Source organism: Chaetura pelagica, unplaced genomic scaffold, assembly GCF_000747805.2.
Source record: "Chaetura pelagica isolate M959 unplaced genomic scaffold, ChaPel_1.0 scaffold90, whole genome shotgun sequence".
Taxonomy (NCBI): domain Eukaryota; kingdom Metazoa; phylum Chordata; class Aves; order Apodiformes; family Apodidae; genus Chaetura; species Chaetura pelagica.
Window position 1 is genome coordinate 4,268,378 of NW_009953496.1, and position 26,359 is coordinate 4,294,736.

General features: G+C 36.8%; 1 protein-coding gene across 1 annotated transcript in view; it reads right to left on the reverse strand.

Annotated features, from left to right (window-relative positions):
- Positions 1–9,074: 9,074 nt before the first annotated feature.
- Positions 9,075–26,359, reverse strand: part of PTPRK (protein tyrosine phosphatase, receptor type, K) — a 291,634-nt gene continuing 274,349 nt past the window's right edge. Inside the window, exons 12-18 of the mRNA XM_009999118.1 lie at positions 22,893–23,031; positions 21,729–21,770; positions 19,541–19,570; positions 15,884–16,044; positions 13,570–13,605; positions 10,556–10,567; positions 9,075–9,422 (exon numbers count right to left, since the gene is read on the reverse strand). Of these exons, the coding sequence (XP_009997420.1) occupies positions 9,193–9,422; positions 10,556–10,567; positions 13,570–13,605; positions 15,884–16,044; positions 19,541–19,570; positions 21,729–21,770; positions 22,893–23,031 (650 nt within the window). The 3' untranslated portion in view covers positions 9,075–9,192. The remainder of the gene's footprint in view (positions 9,423–10,555; positions 10,568–13,569; positions 13,606–15,883; positions 16,045–19,540; positions 19,571–21,728; positions 21,771–22,892; positions 23,032–26,359) is intronic.

The window sequence follows — 26,359 nt, forward strand, 5'->3', positions numbered from 1 at the left end:
ATTTAAAGCAAAGATCATACAAAGCTTTTTTTTCTCTTCTTCATTTTGAAGCTTATAACTTTCACCACTGCCATTACGTATGCTAGTTTTGCCTCATTAGATTATTTTTTAAAGACTTAGAGGCAATTTGCACCTGTTTGCAGAAGTTTTGCTAATTTACACAGTGGCCTCCTACATCTGCAGGCAAGTATAATGATTTTCCAGAAGACCAAACCGTATCACATATATTGCATTCACAGAGTTTGTTCTTTGTCGAAATGAGATTGACTCAGGGCAGAGTGAATGGGTATGAGTGACAGGAATGACTCATAACCCAGTACTTTAGCTCAGCTCTGAAGTGTGGCTACAGAGACGAGGTAACTGTCAAAGGGGTGGGCAGTTGTCAACATTTCTGGGGAAATTCGAAATCCCACAGCAAGGTGTGTGTTTGGATAGTTCAGATGCAACATATTACTCCCACAGTGAGGTAAGACTGCCTAAGATGTGGACCTGCTAACCAGACAGAATGATTTAGTATTGTACAGGAGCATGCTCGACCCTAGCCTCCTCCCTTCTCCTTGCTACCAGGGAACGTTGCTTTACCGAGCCCTTTCAAAACATGCTCACCCTTCCCAGAGTGAAGGTCCTGACGACGTACTCCGCAAGCGGCTCCACCTCGACACAAGTCACTTTGAAGTCGCCATAAACTTCTGTGTCGTCAGGCCAGTACTTGTAACACTTGACCTACATAGAAAATGGGAACACATTTTACACCAAAGGAAATAAAAGTCTGAGGATACATTACTACATGTACTGCAATGAACCACATTTATTTCTGAAATGACCATGCGCTCATATGGCTCGACACAGCTAATAGTCATTCTGTCAAGTTAAGCACTAGCTACAAGGAGTTTTCACTGCTTTGCACAGCTCTACTTAAATGTAAAATTTATTTTTAAATGAGCTTTTTTTTTTTTTTTTTCATGCTGAGCTATGGAATACATTCCCACTTACATTAAACTGGGATGCATTTCATATCAGTAATCAAACTGTTGCAAGTAATCCCAGATACTTTATATTATTCCGAGGGATGTGTTACCGCTAAACTGTAAATAATTTGCTGATTTCTAGCCACTGAAATAGAAGTGTGTTTGCTCACTAGTCCACTTACTCTGTTTGAGTGGCTCAATATACAAATCTATTTTGCTGAAATATGAATTTTGGATTCAGACCATTTTTCATTACTCAAGGAAACAACACAGCATCAGACTTCTTCAGAAGTTAGCTTTGGTTTTACGCAATGGTTTGGGGTAGTGTGGTGGGGTTTTGGTAGTGGGGAGGACCACAGGGGTGGCTCCTGTGACAAACTGCTGGAAGCTCCTCTGGCTCCAACTCCAGACCTGCCTCTGGCCATGGCCAAGCCATTGAGGGAAGCTGGATGTGCCTCTGCAAGTAACATATTCAAGAAAGGGAAAAGGAAACTGTAAAAAGTCCTACAGGGCAGGGGAGAGGAGGAGGTGAGAACAGTGCCGGAGCAGAGATAAGAAGGTTGGTGAGGAAGGAGGAGGAGGAGGTGCCTGAGCAGAGATTTCCCCACAGCCCATGGTGAGATGGCAGGCTGCTCCCCTGTGGCCCATGGAGGAGCACGGTGAAGCAGTCTGCGAAGGACCATAGTGGGGTAGATGTGACACACAATACTCTAACCCACAACAATGTCTGGACTACCAACTCTTCCCACTTTCCCTCCTGTCAGGATGGCAGGGTTATCATTCAGAAGACTCTTCCACATTATGTCTTGTCAGCAGGTTTTTCTTCAGGCTTGTAGTATTAAATGAAAAACAAAGCAAAAACTTACTCTTCCAACTTCCACTAAATTTGTGACCATCACAACACAAGCTGATTGCTCCTGCCATATCATTCTCCAGAAATCATATACAGTCTCATGAACTGGACCTGTAAGAAAAATCCCAGGTAATACTGTGTAACAAAAACAGTCAAAGCAAATACTAAAAATAAAATCCAGAGCTCTACAGAGCTGACACACATGAATGCGCTTGTTCAGATGAAAGCTTTGTGAAACCACATCATCATACCATCACGCCAGTTTCTAGACTATATTGTTATTTCTAACCAATGCTGAATGTTCTCAGTTTAACTGAATTACCACTTGAAAGAAACTGATAGCAGGTGTTTCATGTAGCAAAACACCAGAAGTTGCTTGAAAACTACAAGGAGACCACAATGTGTGACTACATCTATAGTTACTTTTCTAGGCTTGTTATACATTTGTTTAATATTGAGTGTGAGTTTCTTCAGATGATCACTGAGGAGATGTCCACACCAGAGAGAAGTATCAGTCAGGAGGGTTGGTGGCACAGATCCTGTGCATGTACCATTCTGCTCCTGGCTAAGTGCACAAGCACGAGTAGGTGCCGATCCATAAACTTCTCACTGAAGGGTATTAAAACTAACTTAATTATTCTGTGAAGCAAATGAAGAGCACTTGTTTAAGCCCTGCCTCCTGCTCTGCTGCAGACAACCCATGTTCAGTTAATAGCTCCCTGACAAGAGCCCAGAAATAGTATAAATATTACTACACACAACACAAATCTAAAGACCCAATCATATTCCCTCATGTACTAGATCGAAGGCTGCGTTACTAAAGCAGCAATAATTTTTTTACATGCTATTATGAGCAATGATTTACATAGCAAACCAGAAACAAAATAAAAATCTAGACTTAACTGCCACAGAGAGACCTGTGTAGACAGCCCTTTCAGGAAAAAAGAAAAAAAAAAAAAAAAGAAGAAAGAAAAAGTAGGGAGTGGGACATAAATGTGAGCATCCTGCTTTAAAACAAGCCTTTAGTTTGTCTTTCCTGTGTGCAGCTACAACCAGGCAATGGCACAAATAGCAGGATATTTCCAGCCACCTATCTGATTATATTCGCAGATCAAATAATTACACATCTAAATCTAATTATTTTTTCCTTAATTCATAGCCTCTGATATTTCATTGCAATCTTAGACTAATCTGTTTTTCCTCATTGTGAGGAGTTTTATCAGAAATACAAAATTAATATTTTCCATAGATATCCAATTTTTCCCTATAACTCCCCTTTTTATTAGCAAGGTGTTACATGAGAAAGATTTCCCTCACTTCTTCCTACAAAGAGGCTTTGTCCTTCTCAAGCTTTATTTTACCCAGATATTCTGAGACAGCATTTAATTTATCATTACTATCTTCAGCACCTCCATCCTGGACTAAATGCTAGACAGTAAAATAATACATTGTAATATGGAAAGAAAAATGCCTCAAGACCTCTCTTCTGTGTCCACATGCCTCTTTTCTCTATTCATCTTCATAATAGGAAATCACAGTAGTAGCTTCTGACTTTATCAGCTGAATTTATCTCTGAAAGAGTTGCTCAATAGCTAATTAACATGATAAATTAGTGCAATTTTTGCATTTATTCACATTCCAACTGAATATACCATGTTAATTTCACAAGACGACAACTCAGTATTGTATATGCTTTATTTTAATCTACTTCTATTTTATCAATACACTGCTGAACACTACAGACAACACTTGTTTGGTTTGATTAATGCTGGCAGATTCTTACCTTGGGTTGCAATGTAGTGACTTGGTCTCTGATATCCCTAAAACAGCAATATAAGTTGGTTTGAGTAACATATTATTAACAGAGAGGGAAAAAAAAAAGCATAAGGTACTACAGAATTCTTATCTCTAGACAACATTTTCAAAACAAACCAATATTTAAGAGCAGCACGAAGCTCAAACCCTAAAAAAGCCTGTTACTACTGATAAGGTTTGAATGACAACAAATAAAACGGAAATAAGAACATCTGACTTGAACAGACATTGTCGTGTACTGGGAAGGAGCGTTTTAAATGGGATCCTTGAGTCTAAAAATTAGTCCTCTATTCATATTCTCTCCCCAGTTGAATATATTGGGGTGTTTATTTAAAATGTAGCAAAAATTCTCTTTGCAATCAGATTGTCTCAATAGTTGATCTGTGTTACCAAATCTTCCAATATAAAAAAAATACACATCTTTTAGAGAAATATTGTAAGGCCCAGAAAGGGATGTACCCAAGCTGTAACTAACCAGGACAGACATTTTCCCTGCTAGAGCTGGGCACTGTGGTGTGTGCATAGAGCCAAGTTCCTACTGCCATCAAATATTCTGCAAAATATTTTGCACAAATGTCCAAAGTGTGTGTTAATTATACTGGACATGATATGCACAAGTATATACACTTACATATATATCTATATCTATCTATCTATCTATATCTATCTATCTAGCTACATAACCCTACATAAGTAAGCCTTTCCAGTTAGCTGCATCTAAGCCAATGCTAGCAATCCTGAACAGCATTAATCATCTCCATGAAAACTAAAAACGAATGAGATTCTGCTCTTGAGGAAATAATTCAGAAGATATTTTGACCAGTGCTAGCAACATTAGCTGCAAAGAAGGGAACTCTAGAAGGGAACTCTAGAAGATAACACAGAATTTTGCAGTGTGCAAATGTTAAAGAAATAACAAATTATTTTCTAGATTACAGTTTTATTAGCCCACTTGATTCAAGTATTGCACGAGCATTTTTTTTTGCATTCCTAGTATTCACAAGGTGCTGCTAAAGAGAAGGATTTCAATGTACCCAAGGAGTTTACATCCCTTTCCACAGACTCCTTCATTATCCTCTCTAGAGTGAGAGCATCTTCCTCTGGGGCTTACGAAAAAAATTCTGAGTATCTTACTTCTGGCTTTACAAGAGACTAAGATTGCATCAAATGACTAAAAAAATTCTCCCAGGATCCTTAATACCAAGTCCCAGCTTCAAATGATGAAAATGGAACCCTTTGCTATGCTGTTTTACACTCAGTAATGCTTTCCAGAGAAGGTAAAAGTGTCACTTCAAAACTGCGAAATGCCAGTTTTAACTTGCAGCTTTCCTGTCTGGTTATAATGAAATTCAATTTACTCCTAAATAACAGAAACAATGTCCTCAAGGAACTGAATTATTACAAATCTGGGAGAGTTTTCTTGTTTAAGGCCGCAGGCAAAATAACATGGGTCTAACACTTCACAGACATTGCTGTGTAAAAATATCAAAATAAAAAGACAGTGATATACCTGGAGCTAAATCTTTATATCCTGGAAAGTCAAGAGGGTCTTAAATATTTTATCAACTAGAAGTGGACAGGAAAGATCAGTAAGGTGCAATTATAAAAAAAAGTAACCAAAGCCAAGTATTTTAAAAACACTTGTACTAGCTATTCCAGTATCTTTCAAATTACTTTAGAATTATTTTCAATACAACTACTTGTTTATTTCTAAGGTGTTAACTGGATAAAAGTTATATTTAGTTAGTCAAAACATCTGTAAGAATTTGTTCCAATTTCCTGTTTGTATCAGGGTTCTTTTTAAAATGTATAATTCAGTTTGCATTTTAATCAAAGCATGGATTCTAAAACTTTAGAAGTTTTCTGCAGAACCAAGGAAATGTCTGTTATGTTAAAATGTTTATATAAATAAATATAAATGACACCTTTGTACTTATGATATAAATATATATGTTTTTGTATATACTTTGTAATACCTAGATTAGCACTTTAATGTCAGCTAAATTTTGTTTCTCTAAACTGTTGTTAAAAACAAACACCCCCTCCTCAAGGCCATAATCCCTCCCTTTTTGCCAAACATATATCACAACTACTTCACAGGTACATTTTCCAATGACAGATTTTCATGTATAAATAAGGAGAGGAAAAGAAAATCTGGTAGCCAAATAGCCAAAATCATTATCATAAACGAAAACAACAACAACTGAACAGCAAATTCTCTTTAACAGATGGGTTCACCTGAGCTATCTAACAATATCTAATACTCAGAGCTATGTTAAAAGGCTAAATTATCTTTTCAAAACGGGTACAAAAATATTCACACAAAAGGGATTTTTTTAAAGGAACAGATGAAACAAATTAGATGAAGCATGCATAGTTATCTAGTGACAAAAATAGAATAGGAAAGTAATTAATAACAGTATCTATATTGAATATTTACAATAGGATGCCATTATTCACATATAGTGGTACTTACATCCCTGTACAGCCAAATCTACAGCCCAAACCAAAGTCAGATGTGAAAGAAAGCACAACAATGTCAGTGAGTACTAGGACGTAGAACAAGGAAAGTGTACATTTTGTTCTTAATAAAAGAAAGCTTTCAATAAATTTGTAGGCATAACATGCAATAGTTTCAAATAGAGAAGCTGGTAAATTGAGAGGGAGAAAGCTGTGTAATCCACTCACATCTATGTAGTTGGCATTAATGTAATCTGAAGATGGATCATCTTCAACAGGTTGCAAAATCACCCTGGAGTGGTCATCTGTAAAAACCAAGTGGTTATGGTGCCTTTTTGAAGTGTGATTTTTAAGTAAGATATTACGGAAAGTCGTCTAGAAAACCAGTATTAGCTGGCATAAGCACCTAATAATTTACAACCCCTAAACGGTCACTGTTTACACAGAATTATAAAAAAAATAAATTGTCTGAGGTCTCCAATTACTTCAGAAACATTTACTAAACTTCATTAAGTGTAGTTGAAAGGTATCACAGTTACGCATGGTTAAAAAGACATAAAGAAACCAAGTTACTTGCTCAAAGTCCCTTTCAAAATTAGATCCACTGATGGAAATCTAGAAAACAAAAATAATGATTACTGTTTCCTTTCTTCCGACCCCAGCCTGCTTACATTTGTACTGAGATGTTAAAAAGTAAGTTAGGCATGCTCAGCAATGCACTATGGATCTGATGAAGAGGTAACTCCACCCATTCAGGGACTTCTCCAACAGCTTCCCTCCTGCACGTTTGATCACCTTTGTAAAACTGTACAAACTGCATTATGCCAGGGGATGAATCTAACTATTGAAACTCTACGCCTAAAGAACAGAGACAGAACCCACTGTTTTTGGTCACATCTTTCAATCATCAGTTTTACACAACTGCTATTCAGGAATATCAGCTATAAATCCCATGGAGTTAGAAAGTTTTGAAGCTGTCAGATTTACCTGAAATAAATTATAACTGTAGAAAACTGCCACAGCATTTACATCCAAATGACTGCCAGCGTGTCCCTCTTACAGGCTTTCCACAGCTCGCACAACAGAGATGCAAATACAAAATTCAGCCCGAGTTATAAAAGAAAGTTCAACTTTTGTGGACAAAGAAAAAATGCTGGAAAAGGCACTGTCCTCCTTCTCTGTGTGGGATATTAAGCAGCTACGGCACTTGAGACTTGTAAAGAGAGAATATGGCATGAGTAATACACGACTCCAGCTACTGCTCAAACCACGCACACTGATACTCACATGCTATAATGTTTCCATAGCGGTTCTTTGTTCTGTTTTGATCCTTCTTAGCGACATCCCAAGAAGCTGACTGCCCCTCAAAGAAACTCTATAAATAAAAATGTTCCGAAAGAAAACATTCTGACCATTAATTTATCTCCAAAAATAACAGTTTAAAAGAACTTCCCTACTACAAAGTAAGCTCAGCTTTGCTCGTTTTCTCTGGTCATCCAGACAGCACCATGGTATGGAAATGTATCTAGAGAAGGAGGGAGGCTCTCTCCTTTTGAGTGCTGTGGGTCAATAGGCAAGTCACTGAGGAACTCTGGAGGGATTTCAAATCCTGGAATTGCCAGAAGGCTAAACCTGCTCAGACATCCTTGCTATGGAGGAAGAACAGTAAGCTCAGAAAACACAGGGAGACCGGTCACCCTTTTTACAAGACAGGATAATACATAGCCTGTTTACTACAGCATTACATTGTTTTCCTCATGTTGCTTAGTTAAATGGCTTTTATCCCTACAGAGCCACCAGGAAGCCTCCTCTGCCAATGTTTATTGTTAATGTTGTTTTTCCTCATATCCCTCCCTCTAGCCACTAGCAAAATCATGCTACATTTTTGAACTCCTCTTAAGAGTCTGATCTCTCAGTAGTGATAGAGGCAGCTTTTATTGCTCCTTGGATTTTTCTTCGTTGCCTGTAGATATTTTACAGCTGTTGTAGGTCTATGCTATTCTTTCCTTCCAGATGCTCTCTTATCCTGCCTTGGGTAAGTTGGCTCTAGAAAGTACACAGTAGCCACAGAAACAAAACTTCAGTGCACACTCAGAATCCCAAGCAAGGGAAAAGATGTAATGTATGGAAACAGAAGAAGCAGCAAGTAGGAAAAAACCTGATGTGCCATCAGGAAGCACCCTCCCCCAGCAGTGGTTGACACTTGGGCTTAGCCCTGAAGTTTGACAGAGCATAACAAAGTGTATTTAAGTAAAAGAGAGGAAAAGAGAATAATATTCTTTTAAAAAGCACACATTTATTTATTCCAGTTCTTATGTTACAGTAGAGACAGCTGCAGAAAGGAGAGAAGGTTGAAAACTGAGTCAGAAGAGATTATTTAGAGAAAACTCATTTTAAACCTAGCTGTATTGCGTGCAACCTCGGCAGTGCCATTCCCAACTTTGCTGTGTGTCCTGTCTGATATTCTCATCCCAAAGAATCACAACAAATTCAGAGATCAGAAGCAAAATGAATCTGTACTCATCTTCTGCCTCAAGTGCTGAGAAACTTTTTGCTTCCATTTTAATATTAAAGTTGTAAGTAGACATGTTTAGGCAAGTCTAATTACATCATCAAGAAGTTGTTAACCTCAGCACATCTTTACTGCTTCTCAGCTAGCGTTTAGTCTCACTATTGCACTACTGAGATGCTATAATAAATAATGAGAGTGCTTCCAGTCAGTGCTTCTTGCAAAACCAGCCAGGTTAAACCTTCACCTTAACCTAATCCAGGAGACTTGTCCTGAAGATGGCTTAGACATCTCACATAACTAATTACAGCAATTCAACTAAGAGGCAGCAACAAAAGGGTGGCAACTTCATGCAATACATCAAAAAGATTCAGTAGGGCATGTCTTCTTATGCCTTAAAAGAGTACAGACAATGTTTTTTACAGGCACTTCTAAGGGCTCAGACCATTGGATTCCACTTTCTATTTCATTTTTTGACTACTTCTATAGGAATCTTATGCCTGCTTACCTGTATCTGTTTTTCACTTAAACCCATGATATTCAGTTGCATCCTTTTGCAATGCACTGCAAACAAAAGGCTGCGACTTTCAAAGTGATTTTTCCCAGCAAAACCCCACCACTGAAGATCTCACCTCATACTCCTCTTTAAATCCATAGCTGTCAGAGGTCTTCATTAGGTTAATATGCTGCAGCAGATCTGCCACCCTGATGGCAGGATGCAGCTGCCCAGTCTGGTATGGAGATTCTGTGCCTTCGCAGAGGTAACGGGGAACATCCAAGAGCCGGCTGGACTCTGCTGTTGCACTGTGGTTTTCATCTGTTTTCACAAGAAATCAATGCATTAGGTTCCTGCAGGGCAATAACACCTGCTGCTATAGATATAAACATCTATTCTCAACCTCTTCCCTCAAAAACATGTCTAATTTCTGAGAACACAAAGCACTCCAGCACATAAATACTTCGAAGTACATAAAGGTATTTAACTGCAAACACATACAAAAGTTCGCAATCCTTCATCCTACAATAAAGATGTCTGAAGGGCATTTTATTTGAAGCTACAAAACTTTATGACACTAATGTCTTTGGGAACTCAAGCCTCTATCACCCAAAGTAACTTTTTTAATGGCTAATACCAACAGCAAAACAATAAATTGGCATAAGTCTGTAGTAGTATCAGTACATCATTTGTTTAAAGCAAACAAACAGTAAACTGAGATTCCAGGAAAAAAGAGAAGCAATTATGCTACCACTTCAGAACACCATCTCCATTTAGGAAGACTAATCAGCACTTCAGAGTGTTCATTTCAACCCAGGTCTTTTCATAGAGAGATGAAACTGTTTAGTGTGCTGGTTTCAGCCACAGTTTTTGCTCTGCATAAACAAAGAAGTCTCCCCTACTGCCTACATCATGCCAATTATCTTATCAAAATCAAACCTACACGATCACATTTATTCAATGCTTTCTGTGATTTTTTTAAAAATTATTATTATTTTTTAGTTAGCAATCTGCTGTTCAAACAACTTTACAGAGGACAAAAAATTCTAATTGAAACCTTTTTGGAAAGTAGCTACCGAAATAAGAAATGGTAGTTGATCCCTACTACCTTTCTTTGAAAGCAGTTTACTATTTTCCTTGCAAAGGAACCAGATTAGGAAGAAAAACACTCCAGGAAAAAAATACGAAAAACGCAAGGTTGGATTTTCTCCAATTCTACCAAAATACAAACCCCTTTAATGCCTTCTGAAATCAGATCTCTTAGTAGGAAACCTGATTCTTTGAACTGTCACACAAGTTGCTAATTTCAGTACACTTATGCCTCACTAAACTGCCTAATAGCGTGTGTGACATGCAGCAGTCACTTTTTATTGCAGTATTACGGATTTTAAATCATGCACATTTCAAGCCACCTCAGGATTTGCAATTCTTCCCATTCCTTGCAGTATACTTACCAGTAATAGGCACTTTAACCCATTGAAGCAGCAAAAAACAATGAGTGAACAGAACATAAGAAATTTATTTCAGGACTATATTAGAAAATGACTAAAAGAAAATTATTTTAGAAAGTTGTTAAAGCTTCACAATAGGTAACAATGAAAGTCATTTTAAAAATATAAGGGACACATTATTATGTCATCATTGTAATGATAGGGACTTGAGAAAAGCAAAATTGTCATACTAATGTAGAGCTAATGTACACAGAATGGAAACTAGTGTTAATAACCTATTCATGAAGTAAAAGAAACGTAGTACAGCTACAAAGCAATAATATAATATAACATGTTCTGTAATTTAGAGTCCATGGAATTTTGCTCATCTCTAAATAAAAGAGGAAAACTGTTTTGAGGTGCTGGGACAAGTAAGGGCTAGAAGTAGGCCAAATGATCTATTTCCAAAGTAACAAGTTTACTAGCATTCAACCCCTTCTACACGGTGTGCCCAAAAGCTTGTCTACTTCACTATTTCAGTCCAAGCAATGAAAAAACATTACCTCTTCCAACTATCACTGCTTTGCTTATACAAGGAGACTATCATGCCCAAAACACCACCACCAGTAGACAGAAATACAGACAGGAACTATTGAACTGTTCTTCAATTAATCCCTTGTTCTTGGCTGCTCACAGCTGCCTGTCTCTGCATCTGCCACAGTGTAGTGACAACTAACAGACTTGGGAATATGCTTGAGAAGTATCAGCAGACAGTATCTATGTAGCTTGTAAGTGCCTGAAATAAAGCTAAAAGAGCCAAGATCTTAGAAGAATTTCAGGAAAGGCTAATTTTCTATGACTTTAAGGCCACTGGTGATTTGAGAAGTATTCAGAATTACTGAGTCTACTTCTGTGCTCTTTCAGGAAATAATGCTATTTCACCGTCCCTCATAAACTTCTTAAAACACCTGATTAAGTTTCCTTGGGCCCAAAGTTGAAGACTCCAGCATTCAACTGCTCTGATGGTAATAAACTTTCCAAGAAAGTACTGTAGTCTAGAGGATGGCATTTGCATCATTACCAAAAAGAAATGGGCAGAGTATGACTTGATAAATCTCCCACACGGTGAGTATATTCCAGCTTAACAAAGACCAAATACTACTCACAAATACTGATTTGCTGTCAGTCTCAGAAAACACTTTACATGAAGATCTGCAAAGGCTCCTCCTGGGTATGCTTTCTATCAATATTTTTACCCACATCTTGCATAATGAGCTAGAAAATATCCTGACAGTATGAGCAGAGGGCACCAAGCAGTAAGGCACCACTAGTATTTAGTAAGTGAAGGATCAGATTTCAAAGTTATCTTCATTATTTGGGAGACAATGCAAATAAAACCCAACAAACTGAATTAAACATTGAATGCAGCATACTGTGTGTAGGAAAGGGAAGTCAAATATATAACTACAAAATGGAGTAATGGACTGGATAATGATAACTAGGATTTTAGCAGGTGGCTTTATACAAGTCAGCAACACAAGTGCAATAAAAAAGACAAAATACAGTTTAGGTATCAGGATCACTACCAGCAGGGCATGGGGGTACCTATTCCACTCAGTTCAGCATTGGGACTTGTTCTAAGAACTGTACCTGATTTGGGGCACCACATTTAAATAATTCCACCTATGAGTTGTGAAGTGTTCAGAGGAAAAGAATGTTAAGAGGTTTAGAAAACATCACCTACAAGATGATGACTGAAAGGATTGGCATTAACTCAAGTAGGAGAGAGACAATTGAGGAGACATGAGCCTTTCAGTGGGTAAAGGACAGGATTGTAATAGCTGTCTGTATTTTCCATAAGTCTCTCAAAAGGAAATGGTTGAATTCACAGTAATGAGGACGTAGTCTAGATTAGTTCAATTACGGAAAAAAAAAAAAAAAAGACTGAGCATTAGTAATAACCGGTAGTAACACTCAGTTAGTAGTAACTAGCACTCAGTGAGAAAATTGAGCTTTGGGTCCCAAATCATACTAACTTGGATTGGAATTTCATTTCTATTTAGGAGGAGGAAGGCACTGGAACACACCACTGCAAGAGCAGAATTCTCTTTGCTACAAATTTTTAAAACACAGTGGACTGCCAGAAAGAGCCTATATTATTCACATTATGTCCCCTCTCAAAACAGAGGAGGGACTAAACTGGGTCCAGGTTCCTTCAAGCTTTACTTCTAGAAATCTCATTTTGTATTCATGTCCACTTCCTGATATTTGTCTTTTATCCTAAAATAATCTCAGCAACTAACTGAAACTCAGTACTGCACATTGCTTTTAACAAACGAAGAACTCAGGTATAAACTATATTTTTAGCTTTTATGTAGAAAAACCCCAACCCTCTAACACCTGCATTCAGTGTCAGATGTGAGACAGGAGTAAGCAGCCTGGCCACTCCCAACATCCATTCTTCTTTTTACATTAAGTATGAAGTACAAAAATGTACTTGTTGAGGTTATATGAAATATGAAATTAATATAGGTATACATATATCTGTATAGAATATCTGTACAGAACCTACAAAGCTGTTATGTGGTTTTGGATATTTCTGAAGTTTTTCCCTCTCTATTTCTATTTTCATTCTTGTTATTTACTTAGAAAACTGAGCTTTGGGTGTCACACAATGCTAATATGCAACAGCATTTTATTTTTGCACATGTCAAGAGAGTTCTAGTTTCATACGTTATTTCATTGCAACTCGTTTTGAATGCTCTGGAGAGAAAAGCTTCAGTATTTTCCATTTACCTATTTCCTCGTTTATTTATTCTTCACTCGGCATCGACTAGGAATAATTTATAATGAGAACATACAATAATTTTTATTCTAAAAGCAGTGTCAGTTTAATTCTGAATTGATAAACTGAGTGTACAGTTATTTTCTGACAACAGCATAGCTATCTCTTACATAAAACAAGCTGTTTCAACGTTCAACCATGCAAGGAGATGAAACTCATGCAGGAATGGATAATGAAGGACTAGGGTCCTCACCTAACACAGCTGTCGGCACAAGTGGATCATTGGGCACTGTAGGAAAACAAAGCTCATGAAGAAATACATTACCCTCAATTTGTGTATTTTTTAAAAATAAAAACAATACACTTCAGTGTATAATTCAGTGATAAGTAAACCCCATTAATTTTGTTACAACAGAAAAACAGAATGAATACACAGTTTCAGAAAGCATTCTGAATAAAAGAGGAATGAAAGGCAGTGATTTTGGACTTCAGAAATGTAATGATAAAGGCAAAGAGATTCTTACTGAAACGAAATATAGATGAGATTACATGCAATTTAGTTTTTGAAAGGGCTCCTCCTTCACTATTGTTCTTTTCCTTCACAAGAAAGGCTCACTTTCATAAAACCAACTCGTTTCCTTTTAAACTCATCCTCTCATGTAATACTTGAATAGCTCATCTCAAAATAAAATGGTATTTCTTTAAAGTCATCCAGGTAATTTTAAAAAATTATACACGTATTTACAGTTAATAGCTTTTTTTTATGTCCCATGCCAAAGAAATTGCTCTTAATAAGTATAGAAAAATCACAGATATACAGATACAGACATTTGAATAAGATTAATAGAATTTTATAATTTGTTATCACAACTAAAACTGTGCAGATACAAATGCACTGTTTCTGACAGAAATGGTCGAATCCAGAATTTGGTTTTCTTCAAATCTGGAACAAAAATTAAAAAAAATTAACAACTCTGTGACAACTTTGAGCTCCAGTTCTCTAGTCATTTGCCTAAAATTTTGTCACACAGCAGGCAGTCCCAGAAGCTTGGAAGGTTCTTTGCCTCAGCTCAGACAACGGTCAGGAGAACTGAATGCTCAACACCCAAAAAATCATATACCTAGGACTCTGGAAAACAGCGATGCCAAACTCCTTTGCCAACCAAGCCGTACAGCTGTGGTGGCTGAGGCTCGTGGGCTCTTGATGTCACCCCAGTCCATCTGGAAGGCTGCCCAAGTGCCTGACAGCCCCGGCTCTCTAATAGCCACATAGTTCCTGATGGATGCTTTGCCTGGGATCTGCCATAACTCAATCCAAGCTGCATTACCTTTTGCAAACATGCTTCCACAAATTTCAGTGCCAATAAGACATCAAACTTTGGAGATTTTTCAAACACTTCCAGCCAAAACTGTGTAGGAAAACTCACGGACTGAATATTGAACTCCCATTTCTTGTAGGTTATGAGACACTTAAAACGATAGCGCTCTGTAGTTTGGCAAGCTTCAGTAAATTGAGGAATAAACCTTCCTCCAAATTCCATTTCCCCTGCAACAATCATGAAAGAACCTAAGAGCTTAAAGGCATGTATTTTGCTCAAGCATGGTAAGTAGCAACGGAAGCAGGAGAAAGGAAATGGAGTGTTGTTCCCAAAGGATGGCAATTCACAAGCAGTTCAGGCTTCTCAGATCGGTATAAAGCCAAGGCACAAGTCCATGTGGCTGTAAGAAGGTCTGGGTCCTGCCAGTTCCTTTGCAGAATTTTATCTTTTTGGTAAATTACACACTAGTTTTAAAGTATTCAGAGTCTGCCAGTAGAGTATCTTTGGTGAAAGGCACAGTGCAGATGCTGGGAGACAGGTGTGTTGGGCAGTGGTAGCTATAACCCAGACACTTAACAGCTAGAAACCCAAACTGCCAAACTTTGTCAAAACCAGACAGCTGGCAAGACTACAAACAAAAAAGGAAAAAAAAAAAAAAAAAAAAAAAGAAAAATTAAATCCCCATTGTTTGCATCCAGCTGTTAAAATTTTATGATACCGAGATCACAATTTTGCAAAACCAAAAAGCTGGCAAAAGCAAAAAAAAAAAAGGAAAAAAAAAAAAAAAAAAAAAAAAGGAATACAAATATAGAGCAAATCTGCAGATATATTAACAAGCTTGTTCCTAAACTTCATAAACAGCAATGAAAATTTTCAGTTTCCTTCTGTTATAATGTCCTTATTGCCAAAAGAAAGAAATAAATTTGGACCTCACATTATTACTCATTACGGACATGGTGTTGTGCAGCAAAATTTAACATCCTGGTATTAAATATCCTCTTGAGGGAAAACTCCATTTGAGATTTTAATTGAGACATTCCAGAAGTGTAATATTTTCCCGGGAACAAGTATCAACACATACTAAAAGTATATGTAGATATTTAAATAATTGGCCACATAGCAATAAAGATAGCGTACAAACAAGCCTACTCAACCTTTGGGTTAACCAGTGTTCCTAGAAAACCTGGATTGTTTTCCAGGTTTCTATATTTGCCTATACTCCCAAGTACCTATCACTGTTGTACTTACATCTGGGACTGAAGTTATGAGAGTCCATAAATGTGATGGAAAGGGGATCTTCAGCATGCAGGGTGCTCTGGTCAGCATAACTCCTATCCATTGCATTCACCATGTGTGTCATCTCCTGGCGGGTGGTCCCCATGGCATCCTTGCGCTTCTTTGCAAGTTTGCTGCCCAGCCAAAAAAAATAAACCAAACTACCTTAATATTTGATGAACATTGATGTCTACAGTAATTGTTATCTATAATCCTGACTGACTGAAAAGTTTGGTTGATTTTCCTGTGTGCAACTTTTCCAGCATGAAATTGATAAAACTATGCACCCTGCTATGAAAGAGTCGCAATCCTGTGCTTTCTGCACACACACAAATGCTGCAATGGAAGTGCTAACTTACATACCCTGGTAATATTTTTTTTTTTTTTTTCCTGCAGAGTAATTACACTAATAAAAACAAATTAGAGAATATAATTACATTTTAACTGAAATTATAAATAAGAAGCATCTGTGCATGCAGTTTGATCAGCCATCTCCATTTAAATCTGTGCTTTGATTTTATAAATGGGTAATTCATTCCCATTGCTTGCCTTGTTAGGAAAAAAATATTTAACCTTCCAAATTAGTTAGTAAAAAAAAGAAATAACAAAAGAAACATAATTATTGAATATAGAGTCATATTACCTTTTGATGTTAAAAGTTGTTCTTCCCATTCAGTACACCAGATACAACATGATACCACACTTTGTTTCTGATACCAAACTTCATTTATTTAAAAACCAAACAAAACCTCCCTCACTACTACCCTTTTATGCAGTATGGGAACATCTTAAACTTTAACATTAAAGATCTTACACTCTGGATGTATCACAGTTAACCAGTAACCTAATCTGTACAACTAATCCCCCTGAATTAGCATTCATTGCCCTTAAAATACACACTTTAGAGATGTGGCTCAGTTCTTTAATTTTGATGAAGAACTGGAAGGGATTTTCACTATCTCTAGAAGTCAGATGGAAACAGATTTTTATTTTATTATTTTTTTTTATCATTTAAAGCCTACTACTCTTAAAGCATATATCTCAAGTAGTAGGAAGAATGCAGAGCAACACAAAGTGCACCTTGGTTCTGCAGTAACCTGTGACATACATACATTAGACTGCTTTGAAATCTCCCTGTTTTCATCTGAAGCTGTGACTGCAGTACAACAGAAAGCCAACTTGCTTATTTGAATAAATCTGACACCACAAGAGAGAAACACAATTGTCACTGAATATACTGGATTCTTGAAAATGTATGTTTGAAACACAGCTTCACAAGGTTTTTCTGCATAAAAGATCTAAATCCTGCTAACTGTTTAGACAGTGTTTATCTTACATTTCTCTGACTAAAAGGACTGCTTGCTCTTCCTCTGTTCTCTGATAACTCTATGATTCTGTGCCACACTCAAACAGCAGAATGAAAAGAACAGTAGTATAAATTATCCATCTTTTTACTTGTTAAGTCCTGGGAACATCCACCAGAAAGGAACCTATACCGCCCTCAAGAGCAGTAAGCACTTCATGTGCTTCCATATTTAAAAATGTTAGAGGATTGTTTCTTAAATTAATAGTCTTGGTTCACAATAAAGGGCCACAAAGTAGAGTATAGATGGACAAAGCATTCCTGAAAATCACAAATAGTTGTTCACCTATCAGCTGCATCTCTGTATTTTGTCCCCCCTGATCCTTTTATCTTCCCATTTACAGATACACCAGTTGGAAAACCACTACTCAATAACCTCCTCACTACAAAAATCCCAAAGGTGGTCTCTAAACCTATTACCTTTTCATCAAACCCTTGTGGTGTACATGAGGGTTCTGTGTGTATCAGTTTTTCAGTGACTACTGAAAAAACAGTGATAGTTGCATGTTTCCCCTAAAATGCTTTATTTTATGTATTTACTCCACACATTCCTACTTCCTTAAGAAAAGTTGGTTTAAATTATAATCTTGCTTGAACAAGACCATCAGAACTTACAGAAGTGAAACTGGTTGAGCTTTATACCTGGTTCCCAATACTATTAAAGCTTTCACAAAACTGGCATTTCCAGTTCAGACTGCTTTTCCAAAGCCTTTCAGATAGTCTTTACAGAGAGAAGACTTTTCTAACGTCACCTCAGAAATGGAACTAAGAAAAAGGCTATTATATCTCATCTCTTGGCTATATTAAGCCCTCATTTGAAGCATCACTTTGTAACAAAACTTGCTAGCTATGCAGAATAAATCAATGGCTATTAAGGCTTTCAAGTTATTAGCTTATTACAGTAGCTACTTTTTAATTCTTACACTCTGCTTCAATTCCTAAAAAGGCCCAGTGTGTCGTAGCAGACAACCCAGAGCTGCTGGGAGATGGGAGGACAGCTTCACTGTTCTGACAGCTTCATTGTTCCAGAGCTCCTGGCTCCCTGGGAGTTTGACTCTCTCCTTTCCTTTTTTCCCCTTCCCTCACTCAGCTAAAGCCAGATGCAATCTGTGCTTCATGACAGTTAAGCAAATGGTTAGGCTAAAGTACTTGAGGCTGAGAGAAAGTGTAAATGGTTCTCATTATCTGCTCAAGGATCCAGTTGGGTGAACCTGTGCAGGTGGGTGTTTCAGTGGGAGTTGGAGGGGAAAAGGGCTTCATCATAGCATGGAACAGTGCAGTTAATTATCTCGAGCTGACATAATTGTTATTTTACAATGAAATCATAATTTGTCACAATAAATTGGAGAATGGCAGCTAGCTAAGCCAGCTTAGCTTTTTATGAAGTTTGTTTAAAGAAGTCAGCTAATCTGCTTAAAAATGTGGAAAAACATAATCATCAGAAACCACCAGTTCATCAAAGCACTTGAGTGTATTCTTGGATCCCCTGTGAAGGGCTTTTAAATTCATTTAAAATTATGAATGTGTGTAACTGCTTTGCTCAATCATTGCCAAAACTGCTGCAGCCAAAAACTCCCATTTGGTAAACATGTTTTAAAAAAGGTCAATTTTGCTTCAGTGAAGCAAAACTGTATGCAAACCAATGGCATAAAGTTCAGATCCACTCTTTAAAATGTGTATTAAAGCACCTCACAAGCAACAAATGCAGACCACCTCACAAGAAATACTTGTGTAAAAAATAAAAAAATAATGAAAGGTTGACACCCCAACGACAGGCGTGTTACTCTGCTATTGGTAGGGCAGAGACCTTAAGAATAAAGGTTTGGTTTCTGCCTACAATCTGTGTAGAAGAAGTGGTGTACAGGATCACTTCTGGTAACTATACACTAAGAAAGAATAATTTATGATTTACAAGCACAGTCCTCTAGCTAGGAAATGAGGGTTTTTTTTCTTTAGTGTGATGTGTCACTGTGAATCATAATGCAAATTAAATTATGATTGCAATAAACTAAAATGATAGTTATGGGAAAAACTGTAGCAAAAAGCAAAGGACTCAATATACAGTTAGAAATACAATATCCCTTTAAAAAAAAAACACAGAGTAAGAGTAAGGTAACAATGATACAAGCAATTTCTCAAGCCTGAGAATAAAGAATGGTAATGATCAATAAAACTTTAGAAAAATTATAAGCTGTTTTTCTTTTTTTAAAAAGGGATACTGCATCTTTAAAACATGTAAAATAGTAAGTCACCCGTATTCTACTTACAGATAGTAGGAGTAAGAATAGTAGCTCCTCCTGGCAAGCAAATCACAGACAGTGGAAAAAGAGAAGCAATGGTGAATGAAAAGCGTGACTCTGTCACATTCAGTAAAGCAGAGAAATGTGCGTTTAAAAAAAAATAAATTGAAAAATTAATGTTTCTTTGGTTAGCATTTCAACTTGCTCATGCACAAACTAGACTTCCTTTGCCATGCAATTAAAAAAAATACACTAGCATATAAAAATTATTTGTTTTTTAGAAAGATCACTTGAGAAAATTACATGCTGAAATTTCATTTATTGCCAAAAAAATTGAAAATTAAATGGACTGTGCATTTTCAACATGCAGTTAAGCATAATATAATGATTACCACCTAGATGTCATGACAAATGAACAGCTGTGTACAAATCTTGTGCAGTAAATATGCTTTTTACTTTTCAGTTACAAAAACTCAAGATTGCATTCATAAATAAATACATTGAATCAGAAGACAAATTTCACGTAATTAATTTTAACATCTTTATTGGTACACAGGTGTATATGTATATGTTTGTATGCGTACTATATGTAGCTATATGAGTACACACATTTTAAAGGATGCACGTTCACAACAGATACGTGTGTACTGACATATATACCACACATTTCCTGGATGCAAACATATTTTTTTCTATTTTAAAATCTTACAGTTGGAAATGCTGATATAGTCATGCTAAGCATTAAAAATATGGAAGGTAAACAAATGGAAGGAAATGAAGGACATTTGGAAACAGTCCAACAATTACTTAGAAAACAAAAACGACATTGCTTGTTAAAGATGCAGTATCCCTTTTCTTAGTTGATTTGATTACTCCAGTAAAACTCTGTAAGAGCTGTTAAGAGCTTAATTCCAGAAAACTTCAAACCAATTTGTACAAAATGATCAGGCAAAGCCTAAAACATCTCAAGCTCATGAACAAAACTGTTTAGTACTCCGTTTTTCAATCAAATGTAATGCTGCATTTAATCAGACTGAGATAGTGATAGCTGTGCATATGACTCAATAAACTAATGCAAATGCAGAAACCATTGTTTTATAGACTTTTCCGTGTCATAAGCCGTGGTCAATTCAAGTACCAAAAGGGATACTACATGATGGATCACTGAATATGCACACTACGGAAGATGATTCGAATGGATCGGTTTTCAGTCCCACCACAACTAAGTGAAGTGTCTTTATGTATGTGTGAATGTGTCAGGGTTTTTACAGCTGTTCCTTGGCTTCACTATGTGGATTTGGCCCTGATTCACTAGACAGGTTGATTTAACTCAGGTATATAAAGGTTTTCTATGCTTTTTGTAGGAAGCCTTGACTAAAGCTAGCATTAAAAAAAACCTGCCCACTTTCCCTAAGCAGAGGGGAGGGCATGGCACACCTTTAACATACACCACAGACAACCAATTAAACTATCATGATGAAGAATTGCCAAACATTAAAGATTCATTAAACAGGTTAATTTCTCACCTATTTTGAATACAAAAGAGTACAGGCGTTTAGAAATGTTATGTGCTTTAGAATGATTATCAAGTATCATTCCTAAGAGAGTACTGACTTCACAGGTTCAGAGGAGGGAAGGGGAAAAAAGGGGAAATTTTAAAATAACATTTCACTGACTTGATTGATTTACTTTTATCAAACAATTCAAAAGGGAAAGTAAGTGTCTAAAAGGACTCAGAATACAAGAGGTAAAAAGGATATGAGAAATGAACACATTGAATTTTAAGCTTTTTGTTACCTGCAAAACTAGTCAATCCCATCTGGAAGAGACTGACATTATATACTGGTAGACAGTTTCTTTCTCTCTCTCTTTCACACACACACACAGAGTCCTCTATTATATGTAAGGAGCCTACTGCAACACGTGCTGAGAAGATGATAATCTCCAGCACATAACTTGCAGTAAAGCTATAAAATAGAGAGTTCTCCCTGAAAGCTGAAAACCAACCTTTTTTTCTTGTTTTTCAAAAGCTGTGTAAATAATGAAAATTGGCTGACTGTATGTATTGTTTTTGGGTTTTTTTTGCATATGATGAGTTCTACCTTTTTGCATATGTATTAATTCTCAACCACAGAGGTAAACAACAGAGAAAAGTAAAAACACTTTTGGGAAAATCACGTATGTAGCTAACTAACACAGAACACTATAAGCATACCTAATGTTTCTAATGCAGATGTTTCTTCTCCAAGTTATATATCTCCAGGGATAATTGTAAAGAGGCAATAAATTAAAAAAATCTAATGCAAACCAGCAATTATAACATGTAGAATGATCTTAGGTACAATTTAAACTTCTTTTTCCTTAATCTTAAAAAAAACACAGCAAGCTGCATTTCAGAACATTTGCAACATTTACAAATACACTTTTTATTAAGACTTCTGCAAAAGGCAAGGGAATGCAATGCACAAACCACTGAAGGACAAAGGTCTCGTTCTGCCCGGGAGAAAGCAGGTTGTGCCCTGCGAAGGGGACCTGCTAGGGAGGGGGTGCACAGAAGGAGAGAAACAGGTTTTGATGCTATAACTACCCATTTACAGAGCTGTATTAGGAACTTTTATGCCAGGTTAAAAGAGTTGCAACTACTGGGAAGTCGAGACTTTTAAAAACTGATGGAGCAAAGGGTAGCACAATTAACTACAGGTAGGTACATTCAGATGTAAAGTTAGCTTTGTAAATCGCCAGAAGATGGCGATATTGCTTACAGTCTAAGAAAGTACTGAAAAAAATTAAAATTCATTCAAATTAATACACTTTAAAACAATTTCATGCACTAAGGACACTACATAATTTTACAGTGATGTGGTATGACTTTTAAGAAAAAACTCCAGGTTTACAAGAGCATGAATAGAGGTATAAAATGACATTATTTTGCAAGTTGGATAACGTACAGATACAAATAACTCATTAGAGCTGCATATAGAAAATCAAATTCATTAAGTGATCACAACAAGAAAAGTGCAGTAAGTTGTTCCTTTTTTCTTTGCTTAAAAAAAAACACAAAAAAGGTACCATGACTTTCAATTCCACTCATTTTAATATTCTGTACATTCCTCCAACATCAACTCAAAACTACTTGGAAATAAATGCGAAAATGTATACCTATAGGATCCCAAATATAAAGAAATCCTCTCTTTAAATCTATCATAAGAATCACAGAAAAAAAAACCCCAAACAACAGGAAACACTAAGAACTCATCCAAAAACTGCTGTGAGCTACTGCTCCTGAAACTTTTTTTTTTTTAAAGACCTGTAAAATACACCCATTTAGTTACTGCTTGATATAGAGGAAAAAAGGGATCAGCACAAATAGTTTTCTTACCTTTTTTTGACGATCAATATGACAACAAGGAGAAGCAGGATGAATACCAGAATTCCAGCACTTATTCCTGCTATTTTCACCACTCGATCTGTTTGTTTAGCTGGATCTGGAATCACTTCAGGCTCTTCTGTTGCTGCTGCTAAAAGAATAGAAAAAAGAAGTTGCTTAAATGTGTGAGCACTAGAGACAAGAAAAGCATCACTGGTTACAATTTCCAACTTAGGTATGTGCTTTGATACCATTGCCAGAATATAGACATGTGTATTACATGCACCATATGTATTTATACATCCACATATATGTATATAGAAACACAAAAAATTTCAATCTATATGCCATACATTTACAACACCAAGTATATTACCATACAGGAGTGTGTACAGGTGCATATATTTTTTTTCCAAAAATCTTGATGCATACAGAAGTGTATATGCATTCGGATTTCCAAACAAGTTACTGTACTGCAAAGCAGAAGACAAAGCAAAGGCAATCTACCAACTAAATCACCATTAGTACCTTTAATGCTATCTTTTCAGGTATTAAATATGGAATATTTAACACTGAAATTATATTAAGTCACAAACAGTAAAATAAACTCTTTTCCAAGCCACAGACAGACAGCACCCTAAACTCTAGTCCTTCTCTCATCCATGCAATTTCAGTCCAGCTTTGTATATGAATTCACCTTACAGGATATAGCCTTAGCATTGCATTCTACTGGGAATTTTGATTCTCCAAATAAGACCATTCACAAAGCCAAGCATAATGTCAGCAGTAGTTTTATTTTTGTTTAGAGGCCATAGGGAAAAAAATCTACAGAGATGGAACCACTCTGTAACACAGCTGGGTGGGCTGAGGCTGCAAGTGACAGCAGAGAGGAAACCAGGATACTCATGAAAGCAAACAGCCATTCAGTCTTCACCTCTGCATCACAGCCTGGCCTACAAAGGATCAGGAACATGGGCTTTTTCAGCCTGGCACAAATATAAAAAATCATAAATAAGTTTCAGCCAGGGTTAAAATTCCATGAGGTGTTCACTTGTAAAATAGGAAATACTATTCAGTTCTCTAGTTTTTACTTTCTAAGGCTGAGGCTTAGCACTTTGCCTTTCCCCTGCTCTCAGGCACTGCCAGGTCTGTGTGCTTGCTTTCTCTCTTGCTGACCCTTCCTCTCTCAATCACCACCCAGCATGCAGGAGATGCCACTTAACCTCTACCTCCTCACAGCAACTGCATGTGGAGTAGTTACAAGATGTTGGTGTCATTATGCCTACACTATTACAAAGAAAACATCCTTTACTTAGAAACTAGAAGGCTTCTCAACACACAACCAAAACCAGAATGAAAAATGAGGTGAAGTCACACCAGACAAAAACTATCATTCCCCCAAAAATCTGCTCCACGGGCCTTTTAGAAATCCAGTGTAGTCAGCACCAGAGATAATTGGTATCTAACACTTTCTAGTTTTATCCATGTTTCTCAGACCATTTTAACTTCGGTTTCATCTGTATTACCTTATGAGGGAAAAATCATGCTGATGTTTAAAATCACTCTTTCTTACTTGTTTCTATAACCTCTATCTCAGCAGAATCTGAACCACTTAGTACCAACTTACCCTCAGAACAACCTTTTGAGTTGTGATCTCTTCCAGACACCCATGCAAGAGCTAGGCAGACAGTGAGAAATCTAGCAGTGCTTTGAATGTAAAACTTAATGATTAAGGCTTCAACATCATAATAATCTCACTTCCCAACAGCTTGAACCCTATCTGTTGAGAAATACTAAATGCTTCCTACTTTGTGTGAAGACATGCCCACACGCACACTTGCATACATAAACTGTGTGGACTAAAAACTACATATTTTATTTGTAGTATGTATGTTGTTGAGGTGTCCTGGGCTGAGAGATCAGTGATGTGTGTATGTGTAGCTGTGTGCATACAACACATGCTTACACACAACCTAGAATTAATTCCAGATACACATACAATGCTGTCTAACAGAGGAAACAAGAGAGATGACTTGAGGTGGAACTAGAAGTTGTTCAAGATCCTCAATGCTTAAAATGAATCAACTCCCAGTCTACTATTAGCTGGGCTGGATGCGACAAACACAAATGAACATTTGTTAAACAGTAGATCCAAAAGGCCAATCAGTAGAGTCAAAAGATCAATCAAAGCTAAAATAAAAATAGCTTTATATGCTAATGAGAAAAAAAGCCTTCTGTCTGCTGTATGAAGTACTGAGAAATAGCAAGGACATGGAAAGGGTAGACAGGGGAGCATGCAGGAGCAGGATAGTCACTGTGTCTGGAATTGCCATGAGTGCAATGTGAGTACAGCTGGGTATCTCTGACCTAGCAAAGTAAGAATTACTCAAGCTGAAAAATAACTAAGGCTTGAGCAAGAGATATAGTTGTGTGGATGGAGATTTAAGCCTGTCTTTGAGAGATTTCAACATATGAATCACAAGGACTAGATGTGACCTGAAGATGGACTTTGAAAGTTAAAGGCTCAAAAATACCTTCAAAAGTACAAGCTCTGGGCCTTGATCAGGACAGTGGCATTTTCACAGGAGTATTAATGAGAGAGGAGAGAGCAGAGGGAAAAGACTGAGAGACCTGTCTCACACTTCCTTAGAGAAAGATAGAACCCTTCCTGCTTGATAGAGCAAGCTGCAGTGTAGGTGCTTCTCACAGTCACATTTAAAATTATTGCTTAGCCACTCACAATGTTATTTCATTCAGAAAAGTTACCTATGAGAAACAACTATAGACTTCTCAGAAAATCTGAGGAGAAAAGCTTTAATGCTGCTTATGAGATAAAGCTAGTGGCCACTGGAAATGCACCATGGAGTCCTAAAATAGTGGAGAAAAATTATATTGAATATTCATAGACTAAGCATATAACCAGTGGTTGAGACCCCTATATCCAAAATGATAAAATCTATGGGCAAAATGCTACCCTCCTCTCCTCAGTGTCAAAAGAAAAATTGCCTTTGACTTAAATAAAGCTTAGCTTATTATATGTATGTTTCCAGCAACAGTTGTCTAGACTAAATGTTACATTAGGGGAATATATGAAAGCAATTACAGATATAAATTACACTGTAATTTATTTTATATGTATTTGCACTGTATGCAAGGAAGTATTTTATTTTGGGGAAGCCACTGAATGTAGCATAGATTCATTTCATGAAACTTATGAATTGGAAAGTATTTCCTATTACTTGTGTTTTAATTTTGATAGTTCAAAGTGATTTGTAATAAGGATGTGTGAGTTTACGTATACACAACCTAAGGATACAAACACAGAAACCATGTGCCTTTGTGTTAAACTTACATGTCCAAGTCAGCGTCTCTTGGTTGCTGATTGCACAAGGACTGCCGCATCAAGTGAAATTCTATTTACTCTGAGAATTTCCTTTCTCCACCCTCTAGGCTACAAGACTGCAAAGATTTTTCTTTCC